At 45.5% G+C, this 18,561-nt stretch overlaps 1 protein-coding gene across 2 annotated transcripts in view; it reads right to left on the reverse strand.

Annotated features, from left to right (window-relative positions):
- The window catches only part of VWA5B1 (von Willebrand factor A domain containing 5B1), a 103,443-nt gene that overhangs the window by 57,189 nt on the left and 27,693 nt on the right, over nucleotides 1-18,561 (reverse strand). For both annotated transcript variants that reach the window (XM_073570364.1, XM_073570363.1), the window contains exons 2-6: nucleotides 4,228-4,385; nucleotides 3,583-3,744; nucleotides 1,419-1,638; nucleotides 883-1,013; nucleotides 279-410 (exon numbers count right to left, since the gene is read on the reverse strand). In XM_073570364.1, coding sequence (XP_073426465.1) covers nucleotides 279-410; nucleotides 883-1,013; nucleotides 1,419-1,638; nucleotides 3,583-3,744; nucleotides 4,228-4,366 — 784 coding nt within the window. In that variant the 5' untranslated portion in view covers nucleotides 4,367-4,385. The remainder of the gene's footprint in view (nucleotides 1-278; nucleotides 411-882; nucleotides 1,014-1,418; nucleotides 1,639-3,582; nucleotides 3,745-4,227; nucleotides 4,386-18,561) is intronic.

Raw genomic sequence — 18,561 nt, forward strand, 5'->3', positions numbered from 1 at the left:
CCCTTTATTCCCGCTTCCTCATGGCTGGGGAGGTCCCTTTATTACAGCTTCCTCACGGCTGGGGAGGTCCTTTTATTCCCGCTTCCTCATGGCTGGAGAGGTCCCTTTATTCCCGCTTCCTCATGGCTGGGGAGGTCCTTTTATTCTCACTTCCTCATGGCTGGGAAGGTCCCTTTATTCCCACTTCCTCATGCTGGGGAGGTCCCCTCATTCCCACTTCCTCACATATGTCCTATAGGTTCTTTAGTCACTGAATATAGCAGACAGAAGGTCCTTACCGCTGGGGTGGATGAGGATTTCCACAGGACGGTCATATGTGTGCTTGTTAGCCAACGTGATCACGATGCTCTTGGCAGAAGGAGCTGAGGGGTCGGCGTCTGCTCGGATCTCATGAGTGGGACTCTCCACACCTGAAACATGGAAGTGTGGTCTCTGTTATCTCCTGTTTTCCATTAATTCTGACTCGTGTCTTACCTTTTCGTTTGATTCGCTCTCATTAATCTTCTACGGCTTGATGTATACAGCTGTTATGCAAATCTATGCATCACCATGGCTACAGAATACAAACTAACCCTATTTAGTCTCATCTTGCAAGGTGAAGACTGCAGGGTCAGACAACACAGGGTTTGTTTGTAGTATGTTAAGATGGAAATGAGTAGGTTTACCTATTACATCTGTGTGGACTTTTCCTCTATGTTGGCCCGTGGCTCAGCCTCTCTCTACCTTAGGCTTGCCGGCATCGTCCCTGGTACGGCCCCCCCGGCAGGGCACCGGGTCACCTGCCTCCACTTGTTGCTCAGTCCCAGGACAAGCTGTATAACGCGTCTTTACCCAAGACGTAGTGGGAAGAGTCAGGGGGGGATATTTGTGGAGGTCACTTACCTGCTAACAGGTAGGGGGCTCGGATCTCCAGGTGGAAAGTCAGCTCGTACTCTGCCGCGTTCACTGCCTCTGTTTCTAGTAAGGTCGCTAGGCAGAGCTTCTTGGTGCCGCTGCACAATCCGGCCTCTCTCCTAGGACAACACATCACATGTGACGGTAAGTGGCGCGGGAGCCGAGATCCGAAATGTTCTGTCTACCTGCGGCCCCGTCTCTCTCTGATTGCAGTTCCATCTGTACCTGCGGCCTCGTCTCTCTCTACCCACGGACCAGTCTCTCTCTTTCCACCTGCGGCTCCGTCCCTCTCTCTCTACCCGCGGCTCCGTCCCTCTCTCTCTCTCTACCCGCGGCTCCGTCCCTCTCCCTCTACCTGTGGCTTCGTCCCGCTCTCTCTAACTGCGGCTCCGTCCCGCTCTCTCTAACTGCGGCTCCGTCCCGCTCTCTCTCTAACTGCGGCTCCGTCCCTAACCAAGTCTCTTTTTGCTCTGTCTGCCCAGACAACGCTACAGTTCCTTACATATAGTGTCCACAGTTCTTACAGTCTCAGGGGAGTCACCGCGGCTAAGGTGCTGTCCGTGGAGGTGTGAGACACTCGGGGGACACAAACTGGTGGGACGAGGACACGGACGGCCCCGCTGGAAAGCGTTGGGAGCTCAGACGAGGTGCTAATCAGCACGGACACACTCTCCTGGGCCGGTACTGCCCCGAGGTTGGCCACAAAGATGATTCTCTCCAAATCTTCGTCCAGAAGAATCCTCCCTGCAGCTCAGACACAAGGAAAGGACAATTAATGCCGGGGACTATCCAAGATATCAGAGTACAGGGAAGGAACGCGACTGGCAACATAGTGAGAACTGCAGAAGTGCGTGGTGCAGTATCCGAGACCGACACTATAGAAAGCAATGACAACGGCTCCCTCTACAGCTCAGAGAACAGAAACCTGCGGTACTCTACAGAAAGTACCATGTACTTTCCTGTGTGATACCAGTACCATCTAATACCAAAGTACCATCTAATCCTATCCTGTGTGATACTGTCTGCTGAGCCGTGTATCTAATCTTATCCTGTGTGATACCATCTGCTGGGCCGTGTATCTAATCCTATCCTGTGAGATACTGACTGCTGAGCCCTGTATCTAATCCTATCCTGTGTGATACTGTCTGCTGAGGTGTGTATCTAATCCTAAGCCGTGTGATACTGTCTGCTGAGCCGTGTATCTAATCCTATCCTGTGTGATACCATCTGAAGAGCCGTGTATGAGCTCTCCGGGATGCACACTATTCAGGTATAGAGCGTGAGACAATTTGCATCTCTCCGCATCTCATTGCCCATTGTTCAGAGGCTGATTTTCTAGATATCAGCTCTCCGCATCTCAGCTCTACGTATTGTATCCCAAGCTCTCCGTATCAAGCTCTCCGCATCCCAGCCTCTCCATATCTCAGCTCTACGTATTGTATCCCAGCTCTACATATCCCAGCTCTACGTATTGTACCCCAGCTCTCCGTATTTCAAGCTCCTCGTACCCCAGCAGTGTGCACCACTTCCATCTGTCACTCGCTCATCAGGAATCCAAACACCTCAATCTAATGACCTGGAAATGGCGACAATACAAGCTTCATATAATCGCCCTGGGGTGATACTGGAGAGCAGTCATTAAAGTGCAGTAGACTAAGAACAGACGGGATATTCTGCTATTATCTGGTATCAGCCTCCTCGCTGTCCCATAGCATACATCAGTCCCTGGTGACACCTGCTGGTCACAGCTGGGTTCTGCACTCAAGCATCCCTTCTGTCTGGTCTCCAGTAAGCAGTAAATGTATCCACGACCCACAGAATCAATGGAAGAAGTCCAAAGATAGACATCGAGGGGTTATATATGTTCATGTTACAATGTGAGATGTCCGCGATAACAGCTGATTATCCAGTGATCACCAAGACGGTAGAGGCAGAAATGTAAGGATGTGGCAGAGCAGAACTCAGCAGGTCCCACCACACCACAATCCTGGGAGAAGGACTAGGCAGTGGCCCCTCAAGGCCCCCTTTTCATAGGATAGGATTAGATACACAGCTCAGTAGACAGTATCACACAGGAGAGGATTAGATACACGGCTCAGCAGACTGTATCACACAGGAGAGATTAGATACACAGTTCAGCAGACAGTATCACACAGGAGAGGATTAGATACACAGCTCAGCAGTCAGTATCACACAGGATAGGATTAGATACACAGCTCAGCAGACAGTATCACAAAGGATAGGATTAGATACACAGCTCAGCAGACAGTATCACAAAGGATAGGATTAGATACACAGCTCAGCAGTCAGTATCACACAGGAAAGGATTAGATACACAGTTCAGCAGGCAGTATCACACAGAAGAGGATTAGATACACAGCTCAGCAGTCAGTATCACACAGGATAGGATTAGATACACAGCTCAGCAGTCAGTATCACACAGGAGAGGATTAGATACACGGCTCAGCAGACAGTATCACACAGAATAGGATTAGATACACGGCTCAGCACACAGTATCACACAGGATGATTAGATACACGGCTCAGCAGACAGTATCACACAGGATAGGAATAGATACACGGATCAGCACACAATATCACACAGGATAGGATTAGATACATGGTCCTTGTCTGCAGTGATCACACTGACACCAGCACGTTATGGCGGTGCTATCCTGCCGCTCTCACCATTCCCGTCAGGCAGTCGCCCGCCGGACAAGCTGCAGTAATCGTAGTAGGATTCATCCATTTTGCCTTTGTCCTTGATCTGGACGGTGACGATTCTCCTGCAGATAACGGCCTCGAAGCCTACGACCACCGTGTGCTCATTGAGGGGAAATACAAAGAGAGCTGCGGGGGAAATAGGAGACAGTCACTGCCGACATGGAGATACAAGAGACCACCCAGGCCCACGCCGTGATACTGCCTCCCACCTGTAGGAGTGCTGTGCTCAGCGTGACCCATGCGTTTATGTAGGTCGGATACTTGTGATGCGGAGATTGAGTATTCTATAAAGGTGCATGACGGTATTATATGGGGACTATGAGGCATTATAACTTGGGCACTGTAAGGCAGTACTACTGAGATACTGTATATTATTGGGCAGGTGGTACTATGTGGCCTGTATATGGTGGTATAATCTGAGTACTATGTGGCAGTATGCAGAAATTATAACGGGTGTAAACACAACACTGGTGACCCACTTTGCTTATTGCCCAGGGTATTGTATAGACCCGACTCCAAGATAAGAGACCTCAGTACAGGGCTGTGTTCCGATTTCCGCTCCGGGGCTCCATCGCTGCAGGTAACGCAGACATCAGACTCATTAGTTACCTTCTACGGGTTGAGCCTCGGGGTTGCTGTAGGTGAGCGAGGCAGTCATCCCCAGGGCATAGCCACTGACGCAGGCACTTATCTCAGCCGACGTCAGGGGTAAGGGGGTGCCCGTGAATCGATTCATCAGCCCAGGCATCTTGGCTCCTGGTTCAGGCCTAGTGGAGAAAAGCATTACAAACTAAGTAATGAAGGCTGCAGATGGTCACTTGTGGACATGATGGAAGTTGTAGTCTTCATAACAAGGACTGGTGGATCAGTGCCTCTCAGAAACTGGAAGAGAGACAACCACATTTGGGAAGGAGAAATCTGCTTAGAAAGGTTGTCACTTCCCTTCCCCCACTGGGATTTCTAGTGGACCAGCTATGATAGTCATTTGTGGCTACTCAGCGGGTGGAATGGGCAATGTCTTCAGTAACAGACTGGACACCAGGTCTGAGACTTTACCCATATGTCTGATATAGAGAATAGTTTCTACATCCTCAACTAGTGCTGTGTGCTCATTGGGAGAGAAGAGGGAAGGCAGCAGGAAGAGGGCGGCATGGAGAGGGCGGCGTGAAGAGGGCGGCGTGGAGAACCCGACATTTAGAGGGTGGCATGGAGAGGAGAGCATTTAAAGGGAGGCATTTAGAGGGAGGGCGGCATGGAAGCGTGCAAAGAGTGGCATGGAAAGGGCGACATGGAGAGGACGTCATTTAGAAGGTGGCATGGAGAGGGCAGCACGGAGAGGACGTCATTTAGAAGGTGGCATGGAGAGGGCAGCACGGAGAGGACGGCATAGAAAGGGCGGCATGGAGACGACGGCATTAAGAGGGCATCATTTTAGAGGGTGGTATGGAGAAGATGGCATTTAAAGGGAGGACAGCAAGGAGAGGGCGGCTAGGAGAGGGCGGCGTGGAGTAGGAGGCATAGAGAGGGTGGCGTGGAGTGGGAGGCATGAGAAGGTGACATGGAGAGGGCAGAAAGGACATAAACAGGGCATGATATAGAGGGCACAATAGAGAGGGCACCAAGGAGAGCAGCATGGAGTCTGGGGCTATTAGGGTCTTCTCTCCACTGCCTGATAATTCAGCCTCTCTGCCCGACACCACCTGCATTACACATTCTGATTAATCATCAGCTGCTTCATCTTCTGGGAGATGTCTGAATATTATCATACAGCAGATGACGGTGATAACGGCTGACACCTCCTAGGCTTAGTCTCTGCTGGTACTAAAAATGCAAAGGAATAAATAAAAAGAGGGGAAAAAGGGGACAAAGCAATGACTGACAGCAACTGCAAAAACACAAGGGAGGATTCATAGATTATGTGGGCACTGTGCCCTGTACTGGCTGCAGAAACTGCAAATTAGTCCTAAAAGAGCAGGAGGAATGCCAGGAGATGTCAGCTCTGAAGCCTGACGAATAGTGAGTGCAGCTCTGGAGGATAATACAGGATGTAACTCAGGATCAGTAATATAATGTATGTAGACAGTGACTGCACCAGCTGAATAGTGAGTGCAGCTCTGGATCATAATACAGGAGGTAACTCAGGATCAGTAATGTAATGTATGTACACAGTGACTGCACCAGCAGAATAGGGAGTGCAGCTCTGGAGTATAACACAGGATGTATCTCAGGATCAGTAATGTAATGTATGTACACAGTGACTGCACCAGCAGAATAGTGAGTGCAGCTCTGGGGTATAATACAGGATGTAACTCAGGATCAGTAATGTATGTACACAGTGACTGCACCAGCAGAATAGTGAGTGCAGCTCTGGAGTAGAATACAGGATGTAATTCAGGATCAGTAATGTAATGTATGTACACAGTGACTACACCAGCAGAATAGTGAGTGCAGCTCTGGGGAATAATACAGGATGTATGTTATGAATGGGTCACCGAGGGGGCTAGCAGGCCCCGGATAAGGCACAGAAAACCAGAGAGGTTGGTAACTAAGCGGATTGCAGACCCCTGATCCTGTCCACACAACTAGCAGTAGCTGTGGAGCGTACCTACGATGATCCTAGACGCCTCGGCACAGCCAGAGAGCTAACTAAACCTAAAGCATGAAAGGGGAAATCTAAACTGCCCAGGAGCAGACCCCAAAGGAATAGATAGCCCCCAAACATATATTGTCGGTGAGACAAGATGAAAAACACAAACGCAGGCAGAAAAATAGACTGAGCAAGCGATGGGGCCCACACTGACTAGACAGGACAGGAAAGGAAAGACACTGTCTGTAATCACGCAAAAAACCCTGCAAAAGTCCAACACGTCTGATGCACAAAAACACTGAAGTCGCACGACTTCGCCCCCACTATATCAGCACTCTGGTATATTCTGAAAGCAAGGCAAAATGAGACCAATATAACAGGGGACAAAACAAAACTGGCACATGCAGTAACATATGGGCGGTGATTCAGCACAGTTCCAGCCAGAGCTGGCTGACCCACACAAAGCAGAGATAGACAAAACCAGATCAAATGCAAACAGAGTAGCAAATGAACGACTTAGCTGAACATGCAGGGACAGAGCAGGAGACATCAGACCTCAAGAAGCACAGGAAGAAAATCACCAGCAGGGATAGAGGGAGTCGGCTGTCTTAAATCCCAATCTGAAACCCCAGATCTCCAATCGTCTTCCTCATCATCAGGTGGCAAGCCTCTGTCAATCAGATCAGCTCCACTACCTCCAGTAACCACCAGAGGGAGCCCAGAAAGAGAACTCGCAACCCCTCTGTCAATCTGACCAGCTCCACTACCTTCAGTAAACACCAGAGGGAAGCCAGGGAGAGAATTCACAACAGATGTAACTCAGGATCAGTAATGTAATGTATGTACACAGTGACTGCACCAGCAGAATAGTGAGTGCAGCTCTGGAGGATAATACAGGATGCGAGTCAGTAATGTATGTATACAGAGATTTCGCGGTTTATGTGGTTCATACATAAATCTGGATGTAAACGATAAGGGAGTAGTTTCAAAAAATTAGTACAAAGAACAAGTAGAGCTGTTGTGTATACCAACCATTCATAATCCAGTTTTATGTTCAGAGACTAAGTAAAAGAAACCAGCAGCTTACTTGGTTGTTGTAGGTAACTTACTACTCCACATTTTTTAACATTCTTGACAATCAGGAAGATTATCAGACACTCTGCATATATTAAAAAGAAGTGCGGTTTAGAGATTAGTAAAACGACGGCTGAACTCCCACAGGAGAAGCAAAGTGAGACTCTCCCAGAGTGTAAAACACGTGAAAACACAAGATTCTGCCGCTGGTTCTTGTCATGAATATTAATAAGAAAAACACAAATAAATTACATTTAACTAAAAGCCTAAAACGTCAAAATTTATACAATTAACATATGGACCTGCAGCTCTCGTTATTTCTTTTACTGTAAATAATGTGAGAAGGGATCTGATTGGCTGATATGAGAAAAAACGACATCCCCTACATAACTGAACTAATTCTTAGCTAAAGACAGAGATGGAGAAATGTGCGGGATCCTCTAATCTCAGAATAACCGACTTCGCAAATCTTATAGTCATTATCCACATTTAGCTTCATGAGTATAAAAAACAACACTCTGGAAACTGTGAAAGAATGAAAGTTATTACATATAATTTACAGAGGAGAATGGTGTTCTCCGAAGAAACATAAAATGTTGTGATTATATAAAGGCGAACCTATGCCCTATGTACAAGAATATAACTACTATAATACTGCCCCCTATGTACAAGAACATAGCTACTATAATACTGCCCCCTATGTACAAGAACATAGCTACTATAATACTGCCCCTATGTACAAGAACATAGCTACTATAATACTGCTCCCATGTACAAGAATTTAACTACTATAATACTGCTCCCATGTACAAGAATATAACTACTATAATACTGCTCCTATGTACAAGAATATAACTACTGCTCCCATGTACAAGAATATAACTACTGCTCCCATGTACAAGAATATAACTACTATAATACTGCTCCCATGTACAAGAATATAACTACTATAATACTGCTCCCATGTACAAGAATATAACTACTATAATACTGCCCCTATATACAAGAATATAACTACTATAATACAGCTCCTATGTACAAGAATATAACTACTATAATACTGCCCCTATGTACAAGAATATAACTACTATAATACTGCCCCTATGTACAAGAATATAACTACTATAATACCGCCCCCTATGTACAAGAATATAACTACTTTAATACTGCCCCTATGTACAAGAATATAACTACTATAATACAGCTCCTATGTACAAGAATATAGCTACTATAATACTGCCCTTATGTACAAAAATATAACTACTATAATACTGCCCCCTATTTACAAGAATATAACTACTATAATACTGCCCCCTATGTACAAGAATATAACTACTACAATACTGCCCCCTATATACAAGAATATAACTACTATAATACTGTTCCTATGTACAAGAATATAACTACAATAATACTGCTCCTATATACAAGAATATAACTGCTATAATACTGCCCCTATGTACAAGAATATAACTACTATAATACTGTCCCCTATGTACAAGAACATAACTGCTATAATACTGCTTCCATGTGCAAGAATATAACTACTATAATACTGCTCCTATGTACAGGAATATAATTACTATAATACTGCTCCCATGTACAAGAATATAACTACTGCTCCTATGTACAAGAATATAACTACTGCTCCCATGTACAAGAATATAACTACTATAATACTGCTCCCATGTACAAGAATATAACTACTATAATACTGCCCCTATGTACAAGAATATAACTACTATAATACTGCCCCTATGTACAAGAATATAACTACTATAATACAGCTCCTATGTACAAAAATATAGCTACTATAATACTGCCCTTATGTACAAAAATATAACTACTATAATACTGTCCCCTATTTACAAGAATATAACTACTATAATACTGCCCCCTATGTACAAGAATATAACTACTATAATACTGTTCCTATGTACAAGAATATAACTACAATAATACTGTTCCTATATACAAGAATATAACTGCTATAATACTGCCCCTATGTACAAGAATATACCTACTATAATACTGCTCCTATATACAAGAATATAACTACTATAATACTGTCCCCTATGTACAAGAACATAACTGCTATAATACTACTCCTATATACAAGAATATAACTACTATAATACTGCCCCTATGTACAAGAATATGACTACTATAATACTGTCCCCTATGTACAAGAACATACCTACTATAATACTGCTCCTATGTACAAGAATATACCTACTATAATACTGCTCCTATGTACAAGAATATAACTACTATAATACTGCTTCCTATGTACAAGAATATAGCTACAATAATACTGCTCCTATGTACAAGAATATAACTACAATAATACTGCTCCTATGTACAAGAATATAGCTACTATAATACTGTCCCCTATGTACAAGAACATAACTGCTATAATACTACTCCTATATACAAGAATATAACTACTATAATACTGCCCCCTATGTACAAGAATATAACTACTATAATACTGTCCCCTATGTACAAGAACATAACTGCTATAATACTGCCCCCTATGTACAAGAATATAACTACTATAAAACTGCTCCCTATGTACAAGAATATAACTACTATAAAACTGCTCCCTATGTACAAGAATATAACTACTATATAATACTGCTTCCATGTACAAGAATATAACTACTATAAAACTGCTCCCTATGTACAAGAATATAACTACTATAAAACTGCTCCCTATGTACAAGAATATAACTACTATATAATACTGCTTCCATGTACAAGAATATAACTACTATAATACTGCTCATATGTACAGGAATATAATTACTATAGTACCGCCCCCTGCAGGGTGTTGCACACATTTTCTCTTTTGCAGACGGTATACAAAGGACCATTGTTCGGGGAGGCATTCTGCAGACTATGATGAGCTCCTTTGTGTCCGGTGTGATCGCTCAGCACGGAGATCTATAATACTGTCCCCTATTTACAAGAATATAACTACTATAATACTGCCCCCTATGTACAAGAATCACGGAGATCTTGGTAATTTACAGATCAATGTTAAGAATAATATCTCCGGGAACAGATCATTCTTCTATTCTTTGAGGAATAATTGTCTGTGTGACCGGAGGGCAGCAGGAGTCACATCCATTGATACAGTAACACCAGCACAGACGGCCGCATCCTTCCCCTGCAGGCTATCACGCCCAGGAGCCTCTATAAATCCCAGCCTCGGATGCAGCATTATTACTGATGGTTATCGCGGGGTTCATTATATTATGCACTCGTTCTTATTTGCCCTCAATGTTACTTCCATGCCTGGCAGGTTCGCCCTTGTGGGCATTTTATGATCGGCCATTAACCATGCCAGGGGAAATTCGTCAAAAATAAAAAGCAGAATAAAAAGAAACTTTACATATTTTAATACCCAGCGATTATGGATAATATTCCCCGCGGTTGCTGTTTACATGTCTTCTTCCCCGCCTTTTGCGTCGCGCTCTACCTGATCTTGTCTGGTTTTCTATCCATCATGCAGGACTGAGGCTCCCGGATCCGTCACCACCGACCAAGCTCCTGGGCTAGAAAACTCCCTGAAGTGTCAATCAGGCAGGAATGAAGAGGATCCGCTGTGTTTGCAGGCACAGGGGGTGCAGAAAAATCAGCCATGACAAAGCCGTCGGGCCTGAGGGACCCTCTGCCCCATAAGAAGGCAGCAGTCAAAATTATTCACCCACATTAGGGTTACTGCCATTAATGACTCCCACAGTCTGAGGAGCCCCAGCTTTATATCCAGCAACAGGAACAATGTGAGAAGATGGCGTTTGGTGATCACGGTTGCAGCAGGTTATAACAGCTAGAGGTGCAGCAGGTTATAAAAGACAGAGAGGCTGTACCAAGTACTATAGATGCTGAGACTGCAGGAGTCAGTAAAAGTAGCATTTTGTTGTGAACATAGAGTGGTGTCTCCAAATTCATCACTTTTACCGACTCTTGCAGTCTGAGCATCTTTAGTACATAGTACAGCCACTCTGGCTGTTATAATCTGCAATAAACCAATAAAGCAAGAACGCTGAAAATATTTAAAATACAACTCATTTTGTTGGTTTATTGCAAACAGCATAAAGTTTGTAAATCTTACTAAACTGAATGTGCAATGGGGGTACTTCTTCCAGTCTCTGCATCTTTAGAACTTCAAAGGAGGGTCTCTAGCTGTTATACCCTACAGTAAGCCAATAAAACAAAAACAATGTAAGGGAAATATCTGTAAATTTCACTAAACGTAATTCACAAGAGGGGTGGGGGAGGATTTGGAAGTCTCAGCATCGTTAGTACTTAGGCCTCTTTCACACTTCAGTTTTTTGTGTCAGTTAAAATCCGCCAAAAGGACGGATAGCGAATCCGTTTTAGTACTGATGACAACGGATGCCACCCGTCCGTTTTTTTGAGGGATCCGCCAAATGAAGAATGTTAAAGGAATCGCAGGAGAGAGAGAGAGAGAGAGAGAGAGAGACATTTTTTTTTTCTTTGTCCGGCACCCAGACAGAATTTCGGGTTAAATCAGTGTCTGGAGGATCCGCAGGCCAAAAAAACGTTGCAAGCTCCGTTTGGCAATCTTTGAGGATGTTGACGGACAGCAACATTTTGGCGGATCCGCACAAGAACGGATGCAACAGACGGCAATCCGTCAAGATCCGCCAATAATGAAAGTCAATGGGGAAAAAAACGGATCCGCAAAGAAAAATGGCGGATCCGTTTTTTTCAAAATCGGCGGATCTTGCCTGATTGTCAAAAACGGAAGTGTGAAAGAGGCCTTAATAGAGCCCCTCTGGCTGTTATGACCTGCAATAAGCCAATAAAACAAGAACAATGTAAATATCTGAACACAACTTGTTTATTGCAAATAGCAGAAAGTTTGTGAATTTTACTAATAAACTGAATTTGCTATTTCCAGAAGTGATGACGTGATTGTGTTTCTGATCACCTGCCTCAGCAGACTTGTGCCGTACACGCACCACTGTGGGCGTAAAGTTATTTGGCAACTTGACGTAATGGCACGACAAAGGGGGTTCAGCTTTCTCTTTCCCCCGCCGCCTCTATTAAGGTTGTCGCACTTATTTTGGAGACATGATCGTGGCCTGCTGAAGGTAGAAGTCATGGCGCATGATGCAGAACACCTCCTCGGTTTCTTGACTGGCACAAACCTGCACATTATCCCCCTTTATGTTCTGCTGGTGATGACTCTCGTAGTATAAAGGAGTCTGGATTACTATGATCAGCCCTGTGTAAGAAACACGGAGACTTCAGGCTCTAAGCTGTGCCATTTAATACAGTAGTACCTGGGTCTGTGGGCGCCAGGTTGTCATTATCTGCCCAGGTGTGCAGCCGCTCATTACCGCCACATGAAGCATTAATTACCGCCTCAATTTCTTCCCCCTGCTAACTACAAGCTGCACGTTAGATCATGTTCTCATGTGAGAAAACTCTGCTTTTATTATTGCCGTACCACAATATGCAAAAGCCATCTGCTGTGATTATTGTATTTTTGCGGCATTTTTTTACTGTGTTTTTCCTTTTTCTTTATGCATTTTTGGTGCAGAATTAATGCAGAATGAGTAGATGCTTCCAGGCTCAACCCCCATAAAAAAACAGGGTTGGCACTCCTGTGTAGGTGCACATTCACACTGCGGCCATTAACAGACAAATACATCCTAGAATGAAAACTGTGCATAGAAACCCTTAGGCCCATACATATTAACACATATAGGTAAGATAGGGGACCAAGCTGATCAAAAAAGCATAAAAGAGTTCCAACTGCTACAAGGTGCACCCAATCAGGATGGTCCGTAACTCTGGTATCTCACCTTGCTATGTGCCAGTAGGACACAACACAGACTGGGCAGAGAAGGACGTGGACCTGCCTGGGAAAGCTACAAGATGCATAGCCCACGGAGGCGGCCACATCCCCAAGTGTATGGCACACGAGAAACACATGGTCGGGACCGGCTCTGCCCCCATCTATATGGAGGTCTGCTGGCACATAGGCTGCACCGGTCCTGCATAACACTGCCATACAGGCGACACCGGTCCTGCATAACACTGCCATACAGGTGACACCGGTCCTGCATAACACTGCCATACAGGTGACACCGGTCCTGCATAACACTGCCATACAGGCGACACCGGTCCTGCATAACACTGCCATACAGGCGACACTGGCCCTGCATGACACTGCCATACAGGCGACACCGGTCCTGCATAACACTGCCATACAGGCGACACTGGCCCTGCATGACACTGCCATACAGGCGACACCGGCCCTGCATAACACTGCCATACAGGCGACACCGGCCCTGCATAACACTGCCATATAGGCGACACCGGTCCTGCATAACACTGCCATACAGGCGACACCGGCCCTGCATAACACTGCCATACAGGCGGCACCGGTCCTGCATAACACTGCCATACAGGCGACACAGGTCCTGCATAACACTGCCATACAGGCGACACCGGTCCTGTATAACACTGCCATAAAGGCGACACCGGTCCTGCATAACACTGCCATACAGGCGACACCGGTCCTGCATAACACTGCCATACAGGCGGCACCGGTCCTGCATAACACTGCCATACAGGCGACACTACATAAAACTGCCATACAATGTTAACACTGTCATACAACGCCTATATAATACTGTGATGTAATATCTACAGTATGCTGCCACATTTTGCCTAACTAATAGTGCCATATTATTCCTTTATATTATAGAAAAAAGTCTACTTACTATTTCCATACAATCCCTAAATAATATTGCCATACTAAGCTTATCTAGTGCTACCATACCTTGCCTGCATGATACTGCTGTACAATGGTTACAAGACACAGCTACTGGCATAAAGTGCCTGAATTATAGTGTAATACAGTGTCGACACACAATACTGTTATAGACAGCAACCTCTACAGCGCAATATGATGTCTACATGAAATGCGGCTACATAATACTGCCATAGAATGTCTACAATACGTCGCCATTCTGTGCCTGCATGACACTGCCTTATAGGGTTTGCATAATACATACAGAGACTACATAACAGCGCCATACAGCGGGGTTCGGCATGAGGGTGGGGGCCACAGAGGTGGCCGAGTATCACTGTCAACAGGATGCCAATACAGACACTGGGGTGGAGCAAGGAGCCATCGCTTTTCATCCTGGGTCACAAGTGGACGTCAGCATGCCAGGAGGCACATTGACATTACCGTACTGCACAGCAGAAGACGACTTGGTTGCTCAAAACAGGAAAGTGTAAACTTTACATTTTGTGTGGGTGGCATTATTGTTTTCTAAATGGGACATTTGTTGGCATGATTACTAGGCTAGGGGGCGCAATACTTGCCCTGGGCACTGGTAACCCACGATGCGCCACTGCCATCCAATGCCTACATATAACACTGTTATACAGTGTATATATAAACTGTGTTCCAAATTATTATGCAAAAAGAGTTTAGGAGTGATAAGGTTAGAATTTTTTTGTTTGTCATTTAAACTCATTGATGGTGATGTGTGTCAGGGCTTTTTATATCACTGAAAGCAATTGCAGATACCTGTGCAAATTAGTTTGGCAGGTGTGTCCAAATAAAGGCAAGACTACTTAAGAAGGCTGTTCCATATTATTAAGCAACCTACATTTTTTGCCAAAATGGGAAAGAAAAAGGATGTGTCGACTGCTGAGAAGCAACAAATTGTGGAGTATTTAGGTCAAGGCATGACTGCAATCAACATTGCCAAGACACTTCATCGTGATCATCGCACAATCAAGAAGTATGTAGCTGATTCCCAGCACACATGTGTGCGTGCTGATAAGGAAAAATTGAGGATTCTTTCCAACAGGCAATTGCGTCAGGTTAAAAGAGCAGCTGCAAAAATGCCTTGTCATAGCAGCAGACAAGATTTGAAGCTGCTGGTGCCTCCAACGTCCCCCGAACAACAAGATGCAGGGTCCTTCAGAGGTTTGCTGCTGTGCGTAAGCCATCTTGTCGACCACCTCTATCCACTGCACACAAGCAGAAACGGCTCCAGTGGGCCAAACGATACATGAAGACTGACTTCCAAACTGTTTTGTTCACCGATGAGTGCCGTGCAACGCTCGATGGTCCAGATGGATGGAGTGGAGGATGGCTGGTTGATGGACACCCCATGAAAACACGGCTAAGGCGCCAACAAGGAGGAGGTGGAGTAATGTTTTGGGCTGGAATCATGGGGAGAGAGATTGTCGGCCCCTTTAGGATCCCTGAAGGGGTAAAGATGAACTCCATAATCTATGTGGAGTCTCTAAAACAGCACTTCCTGCCATGGTTCAAGAGGAAGAACCGTGCTTTCGGCACCAAGATCATTTCCATGCATGATAATGCACCGTCTCATGCTGCAAATAACACATCTGCATCTCTGGCTGCTTTGGGCATGAAAGAGGACAAACTTATGGTGTGGCCACCATCTTCCCCTGACCTCAACCCCATTGAGAACCTCTGGAGCATCATCAAAAGGAGTGTCTATGATGGCGGGAGGCAGTTCACATCTAAGCAACAGCTCTGGGAGGGTATTCTGTCCACATGCAAAACAACTGAAGAACAAACCATCCAAAAACTGACAAATTCAATGGACGAGAGAGTTCAGAAGCTTCTTTCGAACAAGGGGTCCTATGTGCAAATGTAACATCACCTAGAATAAAGTTTTGACTTGAAAACTGTTTGATTTCATTTTGTAATAAGCTGATAATGCTTATAATTTCACAATTGACCATTTTTTTGTTCAAAATAAAAAGGTTGAAAACTCTGCTGTGCATAATAATTTGGAACATGCATTTTGAGTGTTTATTATTTTTAAAAATATACTGTTTTTATAGGCAGTTTGTTCAAAAACATTGCAATTATACTAGAATATTAGATGACTGGAAAATAACAATGACTGCAATTCATATAGGTAATTTAGAGAAAATATGAGGAAAAATTTATTGCATAATAATTTGGAACACAGTGTAATTTTATCTTATATTTACACAAAAGTGCGAGTAACATGTCTACATACAGTAGTACTGCCATACAATGCTCACATATTGCCAGTGCTAGACTGGCTCACTCAGTTACTCAAAGAGGTAGTAAGAGGAGCACTTTCCATTTAAATTTTCAACTGATTTATTAAAATGTTATAGCATAAACCAGTGTCAAGTTAAAGGGAAGTGTTCACCAGTTTTCTCCTGTGTCAATTAAAACTATTACTTTAATCAGCGCCTGTGCCACAGTCCATCAATGGTTAAATGGTTATATAACCCCCTGACTCCCCACTGTATACCCCCCAAAAAGACTTTTGAAGTTCTCCTGTTCTGTATGTTAATTGTGACGCTCAGGAGTAGACTACGTCCGGGTCGCGGATCTGGAGCCCCTGGGCCGAGCGCACCAGTTGATGACCAACCCCTGTACAGGGATCGTTAGGGGCAAGACCACAGAGGTAAGAAGCGCGACAGCTGGTACCAAGAGGGACGGCTCACAGGACAAGCAAGGCAAGAGACAGGCAGGGAAAACAGGCAGAGACCAGGGTACCTGGCTGAGCGAAACAGACGAGGTAATGAACCCAGCACAGATATCCGTAGGAGCAACAGGAAGAGGCACCAAAGACGAGAAGAGCAGACGAGGAAACCCCAGAGGGAAATTATATATATATATATATATATATATATATATATATATATATACACACACACATACATATACACACTGACGAGTATATGACAGAGGAACCAGGAAGGCAGGAGACGGACCAGGGGAAGCGACAACCAGGAGGTAGGCAGAGAGACTGTGCGGGGAGAACGGACAGGGGGAACGAAGGCAGACAGGGAGGACGGCAACAGCACCAGAACAGGAACAGAAACGAACACCAGGTAATAGTACTAGACAGGAAGAATACGGGCCAGAACAGTGCGGAGGTTCCACACAATCACCAGGCGCCCTCCTCATAGAGAGGACGCCTGAAGTACCTTAGCGCCAGGAAGTGCGTCCCAAGCCCTGCCCCTCAGCAACGCCCACCGCCAGAGGAAGAGGGCGGGCGCACGCCCACGACCTAAGGCCGGGGCGTGTGACCGCAGCAGGACGGAAGACAGGGCGGGCGCACGCGCGGACGGTGGCGCGCAGGTGAGAGGATGCTGCGGAGGGTGCTGCCGCTGATGGGGCATGGGCGGGCGCGGCCGCCGATGTCACAGTACCCCCCTCCTTACGTCCTCCCCTTCTCAGATTGGCCAGAAATTTTTTCAGGACAAGAGGGGCATTGACATTCTCTCGAGGCTCCCAGGGCCTCTCCTCGGGCCCTAAACCCCTCCAATCGATAAGGAAAAGAGTTTTTCCCCTGACTTTTTTCATGGCCAAGATGTCTTTTACTTCAAAGACGTCATCCGAGCCAATTGGTGAAGGAGGGGTAATGGAAGCTGGTTGGAACTGATTAAGAACCACAGGTTTCAGGAGTGAGACATGGAAGGCGTTAGGGACTCGGAGAGAAGCAGGCAACCTCAGTTTATAAGCCACCTCATTAATGCGTCTAATCACTTCAAAGGGCCCGATGTATCAGGGACTTAACTTGTAAGAAGGGACTTTCAGGCGGATATGCTTGGTTGAAAGCCAGACTTTGTCACCAGGATGGTACGGAGGAAGATCCTTCCGTCTCTTGTCCGCATGTTTCTTAATCCGGGTACAGGCATTCTCGAGCGCCTCCCTGGTCTCCCTCCAGATTTACGAAAAACTCTTGGCGAGAGTATCTGCTGGGGGAACTCCTGTTGATGTGGAAAAAAGCAGCGGAATACCAGGATTCTGACCTGTTACCACAAGAAATAGCGACTTGGCGGTTCATTCACTGGGATGATTATTATGCGCAAATTCTGCCCAAGGTAGGAGGGAGACCCAATTGTCCTGATGGACGTTGGAAAAGTGACGTAAGAAGGTAGTCAAAACTTGATTAATCTGCTCCACTTGCCCGTTGGTCTGAGGATGATATGCAGAGGAAAAGTCGAGAGATGTGCCCATAAGCCGACAGAGAGCCCTCCAGAACCGAGAGGTAAACTGGACCCCTCGATCAGACATGATCCGCTGAGGAAGGCCATGCAGCCTGAAGATCTGGTGGATGAAGATCTCGGCCAACCTCGGGGCTAACGGCAGTCCTGGTATGGGAATGAAATGGGCCATCTTGGAGAAGCGATCTGCTACGACTAAGATGGTAGTACATCCAGCTGAGCGGGGCAGATCAGTCGCGAAATCCATT

This window comes from Dendrobates tinctorius, unplaced genomic scaffold (assembly GCF_039654945.1).
Source record: "Dendrobates tinctorius isolate UK_male_01 unplaced genomic scaffold, ASM3965494v1 ptg000028l, whole genome shotgun sequence".
NCBI classification, from domain to species: domain Eukaryota; kingdom Metazoa; phylum Chordata; class Amphibia; order Anura; family Dendrobatidae; genus Dendrobates; species Dendrobates tinctorius.